Source organism: Oryzias latipes, chromosome 16 (assembly GCF_002234675.1).
Source record: "Oryzias latipes chromosome 16, ASM223467v1".
In the NCBI taxonomy this organism is placed as follows: Eukaryota; Metazoa; Chordata; class Actinopteri; order Beloniformes; family Adrianichthyidae; genus Oryzias; species Oryzias latipes.
The window spans coordinates 29,899,952-29,915,672 of NC_019874.2; the positions used below are offsets into that span (position 1 = coordinate 29,899,952).

The window sequence follows — 15,721 nt, forward strand, 5'->3', positions numbered from 1 at the left end:
AGAAAGGCACTTTAGATCCTTTGGTCCCAGCGGGTTCTGCTTTCGGTTCCATATTGTTCCCACTTCCTGTTTCTTTGATGCAAATTCACCAGTTTGACGTAACTAAATTATACTGGATACCAAGGCTAACCATCATTTACAATCAACTTCCTTCAAACAAGACGCCATGGGGGGTGGAATCAGTATCAGTTGGGGGCATAAAGGGTCTGTGGTAAAGACCGGCAAAGAAATGGAAAAAAACCCCAGCTTCAGCTGCAAAAAGATTGTTTCTATTTGACTTAAAAAAGCAATTGCAGAAGAAAGTGGGGCAACTTTCCAAGAAGGAGAAAATTGGGGACTTGACAGGAAAACACCCCCCGGTGAATGAAGAGCTTCATTCCACAAACATCAATCTGATGTCGACTGAAGCCGGAGTTTCTGCCACCTCCAGCGCTGTGAGGACCTGAAGGGTCCTTCAGATTTCTCCGACGGCATCACTGAGATGTTTTTCTCCTGCAGATGCTCTCTTCACTCAAAGCATCCCATGAATTTGAACACAGCCCTTAAGCTGCCATTTATTTTTCTGGCAGGTCACCATTAGAAATTGAGAGTGAGGGGAGGGGCTACAAGGCACCAAACAGTACAATCGGGACTTTTGACACACCTGCTGGGAGGACACAGAGAAGAATGGGATGGAAAACTTATACAATGGAACATTTGAGCACAACCGTCACATTTTGTCCTGGAAGTGGGAGAAAACACAACAAAAGCAACACAAAACGCCTTTTCATCCGCAGCCAGGTCCTCTCAGGTTTAGAGATATTACTACCCTGCAAAAATTAAAACCCTCAAGGCTCTGCTAACATCACTGCAGCTCTCCCATCACCATAGCAACCTAATTAACCATCACCTCCATGTGGATTAAACACCCAACAGAAAAAAAAGAGAAAAACTAGAAATTTATCCAAATTTAAATTCAGGGGAAACACTACATTTAGAAGAAAAAAACAACATCATGATCTTTGGCTCCAGCCCTCCATCCATTCATCCATCCATCCATCCATCCATCTATCCATCCATTCATCCATTCATCCATCCATCCATCTATCCATCCATTCATCCATCCATCCATCCATCCATCCATCCATCCATCCATCCATCCATCCATCCATCCATCCATCCATCCATCCATCCATCCATCCCTCAGTCCCTCCATCCATCTCTTCATCCATCCATCCATCCATCTATCCATCCATCCATCCATCCATCCATCCATCCATCCATCCATCCATCCATCCATCCATCCATCCATCCATCCATCCATCCATCCCCCCATCCCTCCCTCCACCCATCCATCCCTCACTCCATCCATCCATCTCTTCATCCATCCATTCATCCATCCATCCATCCATCCATCTATCCATCCATTCATCCATTCATCCATCCATCCATCCATCTATCCATCCATTCATCCATCCATCCATCCATCCATCCATCCATCCATCCATCCATCCATCCATCCATCCATCCCTCAGTCCCTCCATCCATCTCTTCATCCATCCATCCATCCATCTATCCATCCATCCATCCATCCATCCATCTATCCATCCATCCATCCATCCATCCATCCATCCATCCATCCATCCATCCATCCATCCATCCATCCATCCATCCCCCCATCCCTCCCTCCACCCATCCATCCCTCACTCCCTCCATCCATCTCTTCATCCATCCATCCATCCATCCATCCATCCATCCATCCATCCATCCATCCATCCATCCATCCATCCATCCATCCATCCACCCATCCATCCCTCACTCCCTCCATCCATCTCTTCATCCATCCATCCATCCATCCATCCATCCATCCATCCATCCATCCCTCACTCCCTCCATCCATCCAATTGTTACACATTTAAAAACATCAAAACTTTTTTAGAAAAGGAAAACCTTCTTTTTAGCTTTTACCTTTTTTAAATGAAGATGGTCTTAAACATCTATTTTAAAATATGCTGGAATGTTGTTTCAGGAAGACACTAAAGTTTCATTTCAGCAGCCAGTAAATGAATGTTTCCTGTTCTTCAAGCGTGAATTTTTTTTTTTAAAGTCTAAACATGCTGTTGAAAGTTATCACCAGTAGGAAATATGCAGCTGTAGCAGCAGAAAAATAAGCTGAAAGATGCTAATTCTGTCCACAGGTTTTAACTACTAATCTACATGTTTACCAACTTCAGTTTCTGTTTATGCTGTGATGAGGAGAGATGGAGGAGAGGAAAAAGCCGAGGATGGAAGGAGATGAAAGGCAGAAGTGACAGCTAAGAAAAGCAAGGAGTGAGGAGGAGAAGAAGCAGCTCGGCTGACACATAAAAACAAAGGGGAGACAAACAGAGAGAGGCGCTGGTGGAGAGGAGGCTGGAGAGCGCAGAGAATGAAAGGAGAGAGGAGGATCAGTAAGTGGAGGGGCCAGGAGGAGGAGGAGGAGGTGGTGGTGGAGGAGGGGAAGAGCTAAAGAAGAGGGGAGGGACGAGAATGCAGGGGAGGACCGGTGTGAGAGGAGTCAGAGAGGCAGATCCAGAGCCTGACAGAACAGCGGCGTGCAGCTGGAGAGCGCTCAGCGACGCTGCTGCTGCTGTTGGACTGAACACACGCGCACGGACACGCACGCCACTGAGGAGTGTATGAGACATGCACAGCCTGCTGCTGCTGCTGCTGCTGCTGCACATGGACACACACACATTTGCTGGGCACCAGAGAGGAAATACAGCAAACCCCTGAGCTTTTGGAGCGATGGAGAGCAGCATGTTCTTTGGTGAGTGCTGTGTTTGTGTTCAGCGTGTGTTTACATCCATCATCCGACCCCCAGGTGGGGGTCCCTCCTCGCAAACATGTGTGATCCGACTTGTTCTGGACTGGATCCTGGAGGCATGGTTTCCATTAAAGAAAAAGGAGCGTGAAGTTCCTCACCTCATGTGTGCTCTGTCACACACGGAAAACGTGCATTCCAGCCTCTTCTACATGTAAATCAGTTACAGCTGGAGAGGGATGGCATCGGAGCGGGGAATATTCTATTCCTGATCCTCCAGAGAACCTGACTTTGCAGGATTCAGAGGAATCTCGGAGTTAAGAGCCTGGAGAATTGTAGGAAGGTGTTAGTTGTTATGTAGGACACTTGAAGAAGCTCTGGAAGACTTTGTGTGACTTTTGGTTAAGTGCTCTTCTCACGCCTGTCTCGGGTTGGACGGATAATTACGGAGAGTTTTCAGAGTGGGATTTGTTAAGTGGAAGGCTTGTCTTTATTTTCAGGGGATTAAAGCGGTGTGAAGTTACTGACCGTGCAGCGGAGGGAAGGATTTTCTTCTGAGCTGCCTCCAAATGAATAAGCTGTCAGGTGCACAGACAGCTTCAGCTCTCTCAGGTGTGAAAGCTGGAGGAAAATGAAGGTCTGCATGGATGGATGGATGGATGGATGGATGGGTGGAAGGATGGGTGGGTGGAGCTCAGGCCCATTTAAGCCGACATGCTGAGAGGTGAAAGCTCTGTGGTCTCTGCCTGAAGACGGGTTTGGGTAAAAAACAACCAAACAAGAGGGTGAAAAAGGTTTCCCTCGGAGACAGGACGAGAGCTGTTGAGCATTTATGCATGCAGACCTGAGTGCACAGCAGGGGAAGGTAGATAGCATCTCTTAAAACATTAATAACATCTTTGTCCACCCCCTCCACTCTCTCCATTCCTGCAGTTTAAGTGATTTACAACGTCTCCTGACTCTTGACCTCTTTGAAGAAAAGAAAAGCCGTTAAAACCCACCTTTCAATCGTCCGGCGTTTGGCCTGATGGGAGGAACGAGGGTCGGATCTGGCTCAGACACAGACAGGCCAACAGACACAGCTTCTGTTTTGCAGACTGAAAGCGGGCGACGGCGAAACTGCGCAGCCACTTTGTTGGACTGAAAGGGTTCTGTTTGAGGCCGCAAAAAAAAGGCGAGAAGAACACTCATCCAATGAAGAAAATCACTAGAAAGTAGGGAAATGATCCATCCATTCTGCAATCATTTTGACTCAACAAGAAATCAGATCAAAATCTAGAAACAAGGAGTTCCACACAAACATTCAAAAAGGGAAACATCAGCTAAAAAAGCTAACTTAACTTCAAACTGAATGTTACGGCCCAATAACGAGCCGTTTTTTTTTTGCTAATTCTAAGCAAATGCAAAAAGCAATAGCCTGTTGTAGTTTATTTTGATTACAGTGACCAATAATTAGTGTAATTAGTGGAAACGACTCATTTTAGAACAAACTGAACAAGATAAGAATCTCAGTTCAAGTTTGTACATCCTCATAGAATCTGAAACTAGCCTTTTTTCCTTAGAACATACATCTAAGTATCTGCTTCTAAAATCTTGACAGTGAATGTCCGTCTAACTGTATTGAACTTTAAAATAAAGTAATTCAATCCTGGATCCTAGCTGAGGAGTGGACCAACTTTGGCCCCGGGGGCCGAACGCAGCCCGTTAAGCTATTTAACCTGGAATAAATGATATTATCTTTATTGATGTTTTTTTCCTCTGTAACTCTGGTGTCTCCCCATAGATAGTGCACTACAAACAAACTGACAGTCCTTAAGGTGCAGAAAGTGATTCTGCATTCTTGTGGTGTTTGTTGTTTTTCTGACGCTCGTGGGTGTTTCTAAGTGGGACTGACATTTACCGACCATTTACCGGGGATATCAACCCGTTGGTCCAATTGGCAGTAAAATGAAAGAAAAAGTCACCAAACCTTCAACAAAAACTCTAAAAGGCTTTGTTTTACAATACGCATGTTAATTTTCAATCAAAGTGAAAGGCCTGTTTTGTCCAGATTCCATGTTATTTCTTTCTCTAAAGAAAATGGATCGTCAAATCGCTGCAATCATTTGCTCCTGGTTCATCCCTTCCATCAAATTTCAGAACTCTTTGAGCCAAAAGGTTTGCCCGGCCCTGACACAGCTCTTAACGAGACAAAAAAAAAAATGCTCGACGGATTTTGAGAAAAGCTAAAGAGAAGATAAAACAACTTCCAAGCTGATAAAGTATCTTGAACGTCAAAAATTAAAGGTTTAAAGTCTCTGGGTATTGGTTTGCAGTGCAGTGATGCAGAGGGTCAGAAAACACAATTAGCAAACGGCGTGAAAACACAAAGGTGCTAATCACATCTGGAACCTCGTCAGCATAGGAATGAGTTTCCAGATTTATCGCATAATTGGATTTGTGTGTGCTGGGGGGGACGGGGGGGGGGGGGGGGGCATAGTATCTTTGGCTGAGTGGACCCGCGGCCTCTCTGGACGGATCTTATCCGAGGATGCGGCGGACGCAGGACACCAGGACCAGCAGGCGGAGAGCCAAAGCAAGACAATGAATAACTAATGCCAGTCCTCCAGACATCGTGTTTTTTTTACTCCTTCCGGCCACCCAGACTCTCCACATAATGCCGCAGGTGTAAAAAAAGCCGCACAAATCCTGCAGGAAGGTGAACTCAGAGGACCAAACACCAGCCAAACACCCCCCCCCCATCTGCTTGACCATCATTAAAAACAAAGACAAACCTTCTTTCAAATCTGCCACCAAGGCCCCCATGGCTGCCGCCTGGTACGGCTAAGCGCTCCTGTCTTGTGGCCTGGGGGCCGGACACTGGGTTCGCTTGTGCCTCTGGGCATTGGGGGGGCCCCTGTAGGGGGGCCCTCTCTGTGCCTGGCTGGTGGGGTGGGCGGTCCCCTCCTCCTCCCCTCCCGGGCTGCCTGGGTCCGGATGCTGGGGGGGCTTCTGGCCTGGGGGGCTCTCCTCCCCTCTCCTGGTCTGGCTGGTCTGGCTGGGTAGGATCTGGCTCCCTTTATGAACACACGGTTCACGTCGGCAGCATGCATGTATCTCCACCCCCACGTGCACGTGCACACTGCTACACTGCTCCCTGTCTGCTTCATCCCTCCTCCTTACCTACAGTGTATTGATGGACAGTTTTTTTTTTCTCGCTCATCTTAGTGTCAGATTTTCACCTTTGATGTAACATTCGTCTTTCCAGCAGATCTGGTATAATTGTTACAGCTTAAATTAATAACTTAGTCAAATCAGTGCTTGTATCCCCCACCTTTTCACCTTTCTTCCTTTTACTCTCTTCCACCCTCCCCTCACATTCTTCCCCTCTCCCTCCCCACACACACTAAATGTAACAAATAAATAAAAAATAATACGACAAAAAGGGGTTTATACAAATCTACACTCTAGTTTTTCGAAGCTATATAACCTCTTTTTGTGATAGTAAAACCTGTCCAACACAAAAAGCCTTCAGCTCTAATCTGTTTGCTCAGCTGTTGGACAGAACAAGTTAAAAAAAAGAAAAAAAAAAAAAAAAAAAATCTGCCACCAAAAGCGTCCAAAAATCCTCAGATGGTTGAATGTGCATCAACCATTTTGCTCTTCATCTAATGACGGACAGGCCGTGAGGTCAACCCCTACATCAACTGACAGAATAAACCAGCGTTTGCGTGTCAAGAGCAACATTTCCCTCAGGGAAGGTTGGTTTCCTCTGACTAAATGTGGCTCTTCAACTGTGGCGACTTTTCTCAAATCAATTACCACAAGAGTCCGTTTGACTGTTTTCCTTTAGCCAAAGGACCTTAAGTCGCTCAGTCAGCTGGTTAGATGCCCTTCCTTCGTCTTTCTCTGAGATCTAGACAGTATCTGGACAGTTCCGATCAAATTTGGTCGAGCTTCTGTTCAGAAACAAAAAAGAGGGTTTTCGTTTAGTGTTTTGTTGGACTTTTCATCACATTTTTATGGGAAGGGCCCTCAAACTCTCATGCTTTACCTTAGTCTATGAGCAGAAAACAGCCCAAAACCAAACAATAAAAAATCTAACAGTTTTTTTGTCTAACATAGCAGCAGATTTTCTGTGTTATTTTTTTCTACACTGGTTGGTTTAATGAAACCTTATTTTATTTGCCTGTAATGTTTTTCTAATTTAGCATTTATCGTTGAGCTCAACTCATCATTTTTAAATATTCTCTTGTTTTTTAGTGATGTTTTGGGTTGTTCTCTGTCCTGTCAGTCTCTCCAGCTTCATGTTGATGATCCTCTACAGATGTTTTCATTCCAGTTCACCCCCCCCCCCCCCCCCAGTGTCTGCTTTCAGTTCTTCCTCGTCATCTGCGTCGCTTTGTAACCTTATTGTTGCACCCACAGTTTTTTTTACGTTTTTTTAGTTCCTGAAATATATTCATTAGTTGTTTTTAAACAATGTGAATAAATTACTTTTTAATTTTCAGTTATTTACGTTTTTCTTTCACATTTTCAAACAGTAAAAGAATTTGGGGGGGGGGTCTTCATTTTTAGAAAATACTTATTTTTTTCAGGTGCTTTACATTTTTACATCGGCTAGCCTGATTCCTTATTACAGACTAATATTTTCGTATTTTTTAAACAATGTTTGTTAAGATTTTCAGTCATCCAGGCGACATTTTCAGAGGATTCTGTTCTTCAGAGCAGCTTGACCTTAAAGGTTGATGGGGAATTGAGGTTCAGCATCTTAATCCATTTTTATTTACAGATATTTGCGTCTTTTGTTTTCTTTCTATTTATATAATTTATCTTTTTTTGTACACCATTCATTTATGCAGTTTTTGTTGCCGTCTCACTGTTTTCTGGAGGAGCGATCCTCTGTTGTCCCACCAGCCGGTTGCAACATTTACATTAAAGTCACACTAGGGGGCGCTGTGATTTGACATTGATGTGCAAAATCACAATACATTTCCTGTTGCTATACAGAAGGGGAAAAAAGTTTTCAAATAGGTGAGAAAATCATTCATAGTTTACACTTTTTATTGTATTATTTTCCTTTCTAAAACTTGTATTTTAAATCAAAATCAAATATTGTCAAAAAATGTAGGATGTTTTCATTTCCGCCATCTTTGATCATGGAGGCGCTGTGCTAGATAGATGAAACTGTTGTTCACAAGTGACGCATAGTTTTTGTTTTTTTTAACGAGGTAACAGTTTTATGACTAAAAGTTACCAAAAAATAAAATAAAAAAGAGAAACTTTTAAACAAAGGCATGAAGGTTTAATTAATTAAAAAATATGTATTTCCTGAAAGGTTTTCTGATGTTTAACATATTTAGCATTTCATTTAATGTTTGTTTTCTATTTTTTGCATTACAGCAATAACCAGAGGATTTGGGTGATTAGCAAATAATTGTGCATTTTTATAGTTTATTGTTAAACCCTTTTATAATCTATTGAACCTTAAACTGTGATTTTAACTATCTGTATACTTATCGCTGATTCACAGTTTAGGAAGTTTAAATTTAATTCCCACCTCATATTTTCATCAGTTTTTTTGACTTCATTTCAACAAATTCTTTTCAGTTCTTTTAGCAGGTGATCCTGCATTGATTGTTCAGCTTTTTCCTCTTAATTTTCACAATCAGCTCCTTTTATATTAATTAGCAAACTAACTTACAAAAATATTTTTTATGTGATTTTCCTCTGAACTTTTTCCAGTTTTATTTCACTCTATTTTCAAATTTTCTTTAACTAGTTTAGCAGTTAATTCTTTATTGTGAAAACTTTTCAGCTTTCACTGTTTTTAATTCCGTCATACATTTTTTAAATTTGATTTTCCCCTCAAACCTTTTCAAATTCTTTTCTGTTTTGCTTTTTACTATTTTTAGCATTCATGCAGTGATGCTTTTTGGTTCTGTTTAAAAAACATCTGTTCTTAGCTTTATGAACTGACATTTTATGTAAAATTATAGATTTTTAAAGACTAGATCTCCCCTGACACATTTCTTTGTTACATTCCACCTTATGTCAAACCTTTTTTTTGGCTAGTTTAGGAGGTATTTTAGTTTATATTTGCCCGTTCTTCTGCTCCATTTCATATTTTTTCAGCTTTCATATGCAGATCTTTGTTAACTAAATCTATAAGCGCATCTTTTCTGTTGTGTCCATCACTAATATAGCACTGTGCATGAATTGTTCTTTTAGCTGAATTCGATCCTAGCCGGTGAGTTTTCCATTTAGCTTTAGCAGCAGAAGCTGAAATCTCAAGGAATCCACCTGTTTTCTCAGTAAAAACATGACAGGTGAACACGGCTCAGTGCGTTGGTAAGAACAGAACTGCAGACGCCACTATTTACATTCGTCCTCCAGATAAATCAGACCTTAATAACTTCCCATTTTATGGGATTTAGCTTTTATTTGAACATCTGGAATGCGTTGGTTTCAGATTTGTTGTTTGAGAGCTGCAGGCGGAGGCTGAGCTCTCTCTGCAGATTTCCGTGCGGTCTGGATTACACATCTGTGGCCTGAATTTGCATAGACAAACTTAAATCAGCCAATCGCCTTACCTGCTTGTGTCAGTGTCTGCTGGAAGCACAGAGGATCCCAAACAAATGAGCTGTGTGTGTGTGTGTGTGTGGGGGGGGGGGGTTGTTTGGTGGCCCACTCTTCCTCCTGTGACCTTTAAGTCTTCTTCCTTTTTTTTCTTGATTACTGATATTGTAATCGGAACAAATGCCGCAGACGTGGAAAATGGAGTGCAGAAGCCGGCTGAAGACGAACCTGCAGGCAGCTCCGGCGCTCTTGCACCAGTTATTTTAATGACGGTGACCTGCAGGCCCCTCAGAACCAAGCCGCCCCCCTGAGCAACCCTCCATGCTAAGTAGGCGACGGCTCCTGCCGTTCTTTTTTTTTTTCTTTACCCGATTCTCGTCTTCCACCAGCAGAAACAAAAATCTGAAGCACACATTAGAACTCAAATATTAGCATTTTTTGAACTCAATTATGTCCGTGACCAGCTGTGGCTGTGTGAGAGCGCGGCGAGCTCAGGTTTCAGGGTTCTGCCTACTGCTGTTAATGATGACGGATGTTCAGCTGGAGATCGGCTGGAATGTGCTGAAGCCCGTCAACGCGGCTTGTTGTTTGGTAACGTGAGCGACACGAACCTTTCCTCTGATTGTTTCATTGTTCTATTTAAGCTAATTTATCTTTATGAAGGAAAGATCCTCTTTAGTCCCAGACTTTTTTATTTAGGAAAACCGCCTTCTGATGCTTCGCCTTCATTGTCAGAAATGCTACTGCTTAAAGCCGTGCTCACATGAAGAAAGGTTTTTGGGATGTCTGGGTCGTAGAGGAGAGTGGCTGCAGGTGTGTTTTACGGTTCCCTTGAGGCTCGTACGACCACCTCAAGGGGCGCCATGAAAATGGAGCGTACCGTTGTCGTGCGTGTGGGAAGCGTATCGTGAAGTATTTTTATAACTATGGGAAGTTCCACGCACCCAAGATACCGGGTGATGCTGCCGTGTGGTGTCCGTACGCCACACTCTAGCCATTAGTGCACAAATGGTGCATGTTACAGGACGCCCACCACGACATGCCGGATTGTTGTGCTTAGATAGGGGTGTAACAATGTAACAATGTGTAACAATATGCTAAGATCTCAAGTGGGTTCGATTCAGAATTTCAAAGGGCTTGGTTCGGTACTTCTGTTTCAACAAATCTGCCTGATATGAACTGCTATTTTATTGTTATTTATTGTGTTTTTTTGCTGCCTGAATTTGGAGATTAATAAAGTTTTTATCTATCTGTCTGTCTGCCTGCCTGCCTGTCTCTCTCTCTCTCTGTCTGTCTGTCCATCCATCCAACATTACTTCCGCCTCGGCGCAAAGTTAATACAGTGGCGACCCGATGGTTAGCCCCGCCCATAGCCACTAAGACCCATGGGAAGTGTGAAATCTTGCGTGTTGAATCCTTAACCATCACTGAGAGAGCTATGAAGAGAAGTGATGTTCATGTTGTTACACTGTCTGTGTGTGTTCATAATAAATGAGTTTAAATGCTGGAAAGGAGATGGAGTAATCTATTTCTCTGTCTACTCTCTCTCTGACCGTTGGAGGGCGTGTGGAGTATGAGGCAAGTACAGTCAAGGCAGCTAGTTTATTAGCAGCTCGGCTCTCGTTTCCCTGCTACGAGTGACAAAGCAGCTGGGTTGTTACAACGCATGTGCGGTGAAAAAAAAAAAAGTAGTGAACTGAAACTGCCGTACCGAAACGCTTCGGTTCACCGACGTGCATCGTTACACCCTTAGATGTGGCGGAGGAATGGCAAACCTGGGATGTGACTGTTGATAAGGATCCGTGGTATTTTATTTGGAACCAGACGAAACAAATGCAGTGGTCCCTCGTTGAGCGCAGGAGTTACGTCCTAAAAATAACCTGCGACAGGTGAAATCAGCAAAACAGAATTCCAGATGTTTCCCTCTTGTTTAAACTCCCAAAGTTCAAACCTTCATAGTATGGGCTTTTACAGTTTGATGGTATTCACAGAATCTACATTTCCCCTGATAGAAGGCATCAGATGAACCCTCAACCATCACCCATGTGATAAAGACGTCCATTGGCGATCGGAACAACTTGCACTCACAAGCTGCGTTTCCAGTGAATGTAAAATTTCGCAAAATGTATTTGCGATAATAAATTTGTCCTTTTAAATTTTTTTCCCAAAAACTCACATTTATCGGGAAAAAACCCAACGTTTTTGCGTTTGGAGGAGGTGGTTTTAGATGCATACCGAAATGGACAAATTAAAAAAATACTACAACGGGAATGCTATTTTCAAGTTAAACCGCAGGGCGATGCGCTTCTGGGTAGGAAGTGGCTGCACAGCGGGCGCCACCAGAGGTCCCACAGCGTCACACAGCTTATCAAGTGTTGAGCGTGTCATGCGGAATTGTTGGATCCACAGCTCCTCTGTAAAATCACCAACCACCATTTACCAAAACGGCTTCATCCGTAGCCCCTCCCACGTGTGAGGAGCTCGCCGCTCCACGGCATGAAGAGCGCTAGTGCCGTGGCAGAAATGTTTATGTATGTGCTGTCAATCAAAGCATTGTTCACATTAGTCACCGTTAGTGTTTATTGACATAATTAGGATTTAACGGAAACAACGTGACTGCGAAATGGTGTTTTTTCGACATTTCTAGAATTTCGATAAAGTTTTGTGCACATGTGGAATGGAAATGCTGCTACTGTGATTGGTTCTGCCCAAAATGGCTCAAATACTGGTGACGTCATTGACCTTTAACCGGATTTCTTTGGTTCTAGGTCTAAGGGACAGTGCAGTCAGATCTTTCTCTGTCAGACTCCATGATGTCCTCACATACGACGAGCGTAAGATCTTTTTTCTGTCCAAAGCAAACTGCTGAGGTTTGTCATTGTTATCCACTCCATGAAGGATCATTTCATGATCATCTCCGCTTTACCGGTCTCAGTATAGCCTCCACTAAACATTATTTACTGACATTATTTAGTACTTTTGTTTTCTTTAAAACATTTTTATTGTGTACTCTGTAAGAATGAATTTCATTGGAAATAAACTGCTGCAAGATTATTTGTAACTGTGAATCCGTGAAAAGACAATAAAAAAATTATGAAAAAAAGAAAAACTAAGCATCCTCTGATTTCACACCAGGTCAATTATCGCAGTTCAAAGTGAAATATCGGAGCTGTTCTGGCAGGCTCCTTATAAGTTTGGGGTTCCTCTTGAGTTCGGCATTTGCAGCTTGGAGGAAGATCAGTCCCTGTAAATTTTATTTGAAGCATTTACACCTCCCTCAGGAGGAGCGGCAGCAGCTTGGTTGATCCGTTTACCTTCATCCTGCTGCTGCCTGCGAGTGACACGGACTCCTTTGTGACGAGCCGCGCTTTCTGACAGAATAACTTCAGAATTAACGCGCCTGCTATCCTCCTCAGCCACACTTTCAGCTGGAATTGGTTTCTCTGAGATGCTGTGTGGGGCGAAGGTGAGGCGTTTGTTGTTTTCCATGATAAAATGACTCAGAAGAAACTTAAAACAATCACAGAAAGGCTGAAAAAAGCAACACCTGGATTTAATTACGCCATTAGACGGGATCCTCCCATTGGATACAATGTGCAGTGATTAATGTGCTTCTGCTGGCAGAGCTGCTTAGAGGAGAACATCTTCTTCCAGATGCAAGTGAGTGGATTTTCTTTTCTTTCTAAAACTGTCATAAAAATATTTCCATTTAGAGAATAATTCAATGTAATGGGAGTAAAAAGCTTTTGAGGTTTGTCAGTGAAGTAAAAGACAAAAGAGAAAAAGACTTTAGTTTGTGTTGGAGCATCATCCTCCTCATTATCAGTGCTGAAAAGACAGCCTGTGGGGGAAGTATTATGATCAGGGTTGTGTCCGTTGTTCTTTATTTCATGAATATTGAAACTTTTAATGCTCAAAGTGTTAGAAGAGAAAGTGTAAGAGTAGATGGTTAGAGTTAGATGTGTAGGAGACCTCTATATGTTGGTAGAGAGGATGTCCAGTTGACATCTACAGTAGATGTATATTAGTTCCTGGTCAGAAGAGGTAAACTGCTTCGATTGGAGATAAACGATTTAAAAAGTGTCTTTTTTTTGTTGTCATTCTGAATCCACAAATATTATAAAAAAGAATTTGGCAAACAAATGTGATGGACTGTTAAAGTTCCAAACGTCGTTTAAAGAAATTCTGTTCACCTGATGACCATTTACCGGATGGTCCCTGGATTCCACCGAACCCTCGAGGTCCAGTTTGCCCGAAGTGTCGTCCTTGTTTGTTGTTCTGTTCATCAGCAGTCGGATAAGAGAAATATCAAACGCTGGCATCAAAAGTGCGATCCAATTTGCTGGCATCATCCCGCTGTCAGAGACAGTGACACACGGAGATCCGGCCTACATCGGGATGTTTTTCTTCACTTGTGGAACAAATTATCTGTGTGATGTGGCAGAGCAGAGGAAAATCCCAGATGTCAGCCGCAGCGACGAGTGAGATTTCATTTCCTATCAATCAGCAAACCAAACATGAACCCGTTCCCATCTCTCGTCTTCGTGGCGGTGCAAACAGGCGGGTGAATGGCGGACTTGGCGGGGTGAGGCGAGCCTGAGGCCTGACGTCAGGCTGAGGAGATGGGACGCGCTGAGGTTCAGGACTGGCCTCCACATGACAGCGGGGCTCTTTTTTCCAACAGATGGCAACTGCAGGGAGATGGAGTGAGCGACAGTTTCTGGCTCCTCCCACTTCTCAGCGTGCCTGTATGACTTTTGCCTTTTATTCCCCCACCAACTGCTGCCTGAGGACTGAAACGTGGCAGAGCGTGCTCTCATTTGTCTCAAGGCGGCGATGTGGATGCTGCGTCTGCCAGCGTGTGAGCTGCCATTAAGGAAAATGCGGTTCTCATTATAGTTTGGTGGAAAAGCATCTTTAATTCCTGATGTTTTGGAAAGCTGCAGCAGCTTTTCTCTTTGGCGCTTTCCCGCCATCAGTCCTGTTTCCAGCTGGTGGTTTGTAGAGCTCTGCGGCAACGGCAGTAAAAACCGAGTATTTACTTTTCTTTGCTTAGAGATGTGTGGGTCAGTGCTCTCCTGCTAATGAAACATCTCACGAGAGACACTTTGCTCCCAGCTGCTATTTATGACTGAAGATTTCACAATAAGAGCACCTGCTGTCCTCACTTGCATGCAAGAGCTTGTTGTCACAGCAATCGTTGTTTGGTTCCCGTCAAACCACAGAAATGTGCTCAAACACCAAGAAAAAAGCTACATTTTTATGCATGTAGTAACATAGTTTTAATTGTTTTATATTAGTGATGTTACAACTTGATTTTTCCAATAAGTAATTGCCTAGAAAATAAGCAAACAATTATTTTAAATTGATACCCAATAGAAATTAGAGAATAGACAACAGAAAAGGAAAAAAAAAGCTCAAAATTGTTGATTTTTGTTTGAATTTTTCTTTTTTCTTTTCACTTTTTAGAAAGATTTTACAGCCCCCTTATTATATTCTCTTGACTACCAGTGAAAGCAAATGCTGTCCATTCAAAATAGTTTTAAATCCACCAAAAACTATAATTTGTGGAGCTCCGCCCCCCTTATTTTTGGTACCATTGAAAAGCCCCAAACCCTCTAGATCCTAAACAGGAGTTAACTTGGTATTATGAAGTGGTTCAGGTTCAGAAAGGTTCTCTACAAAGGACACATTTACATTGTTGGTGGTCAGGAAATAAAAATGTAAAATGGAGAATTTACCTGCTTAACTGAAGGTTAAGAATTAAGAGGCTATAATTATCATTATATATTATTATTTTAATATTTATGATCTTGATTTAACAACGAAAAATCCCATTGAGATGACCAATCCTGGCCCAGACAAAGCTTCAAAAGACAACGAAAAGTCGATTTAAAAATCCACAACTCACAGAAGTTTCTACTTGTTTATTCAATAATATCCAGACCTTTGGTAAATTATTCCAGGAAACTCCTTGATTCGGTCAATAACATGCAGACTCCATCGGGGTAACAAAGTCTGTTTGCAACAGGATTTCCAAGAAAATAAAGAAACAAAAACCTTCTCTGTCTACCTTTTCTGGGTTTTGTGGTAAACTCTAAAAAACACAGAATAATCACATGAAAATAAACATTTAGGTTTTTCTCTCTGACAGCCGCACATTTGTAGTTTTCAACATCAGTTGGGGATTTGTTTTCTTTTTCATAATTGATTTAGGAATACATTTAAACTTTACTACTAAACTAAAATAGAAACATTAAAAAATACCATCTTAAAAGGATCCATGCAAAGAAGTTATGAAAATGCTGTTGTTAGAGTTCAGTTTTCCAAACAAATATGCTAAATTATCTGCTGAAATGACATGAATCCTTTGCAGACTAT

The 15,721-nt window shown here is 42.5% G+C and overlaps 1 protein-coding gene across 2 annotated transcripts in view; it reads left to right on the forward strand.

The window, feature by feature from the left end:
* The first annotated feature begins 2,516 nt into the window (after nucleotides 1–2,516).
* znf385d (zinc finger protein 385D) overlaps nucleotides 2,517–15,721 on the forward strand; it is a 112,557-nt gene continuing 99,352 nt past the window's right edge. The window contains exon 1 of one of the 2 annotated variants that reach the window (XM_023964621.1): nucleotides 2,517–2,788. In XM_023964621.1, the coding sequence (XP_023820389.1) occupies nucleotides 2,767–2,788 (22 nt within the window). In that variant the 5' untranslated portion in view covers nucleotides 2,517–2,766. The remainder of the gene's footprint in view (nucleotides 2,789–15,721) is intronic. The other variant, XM_023964620.1, reaches the window with a different exon arrangement.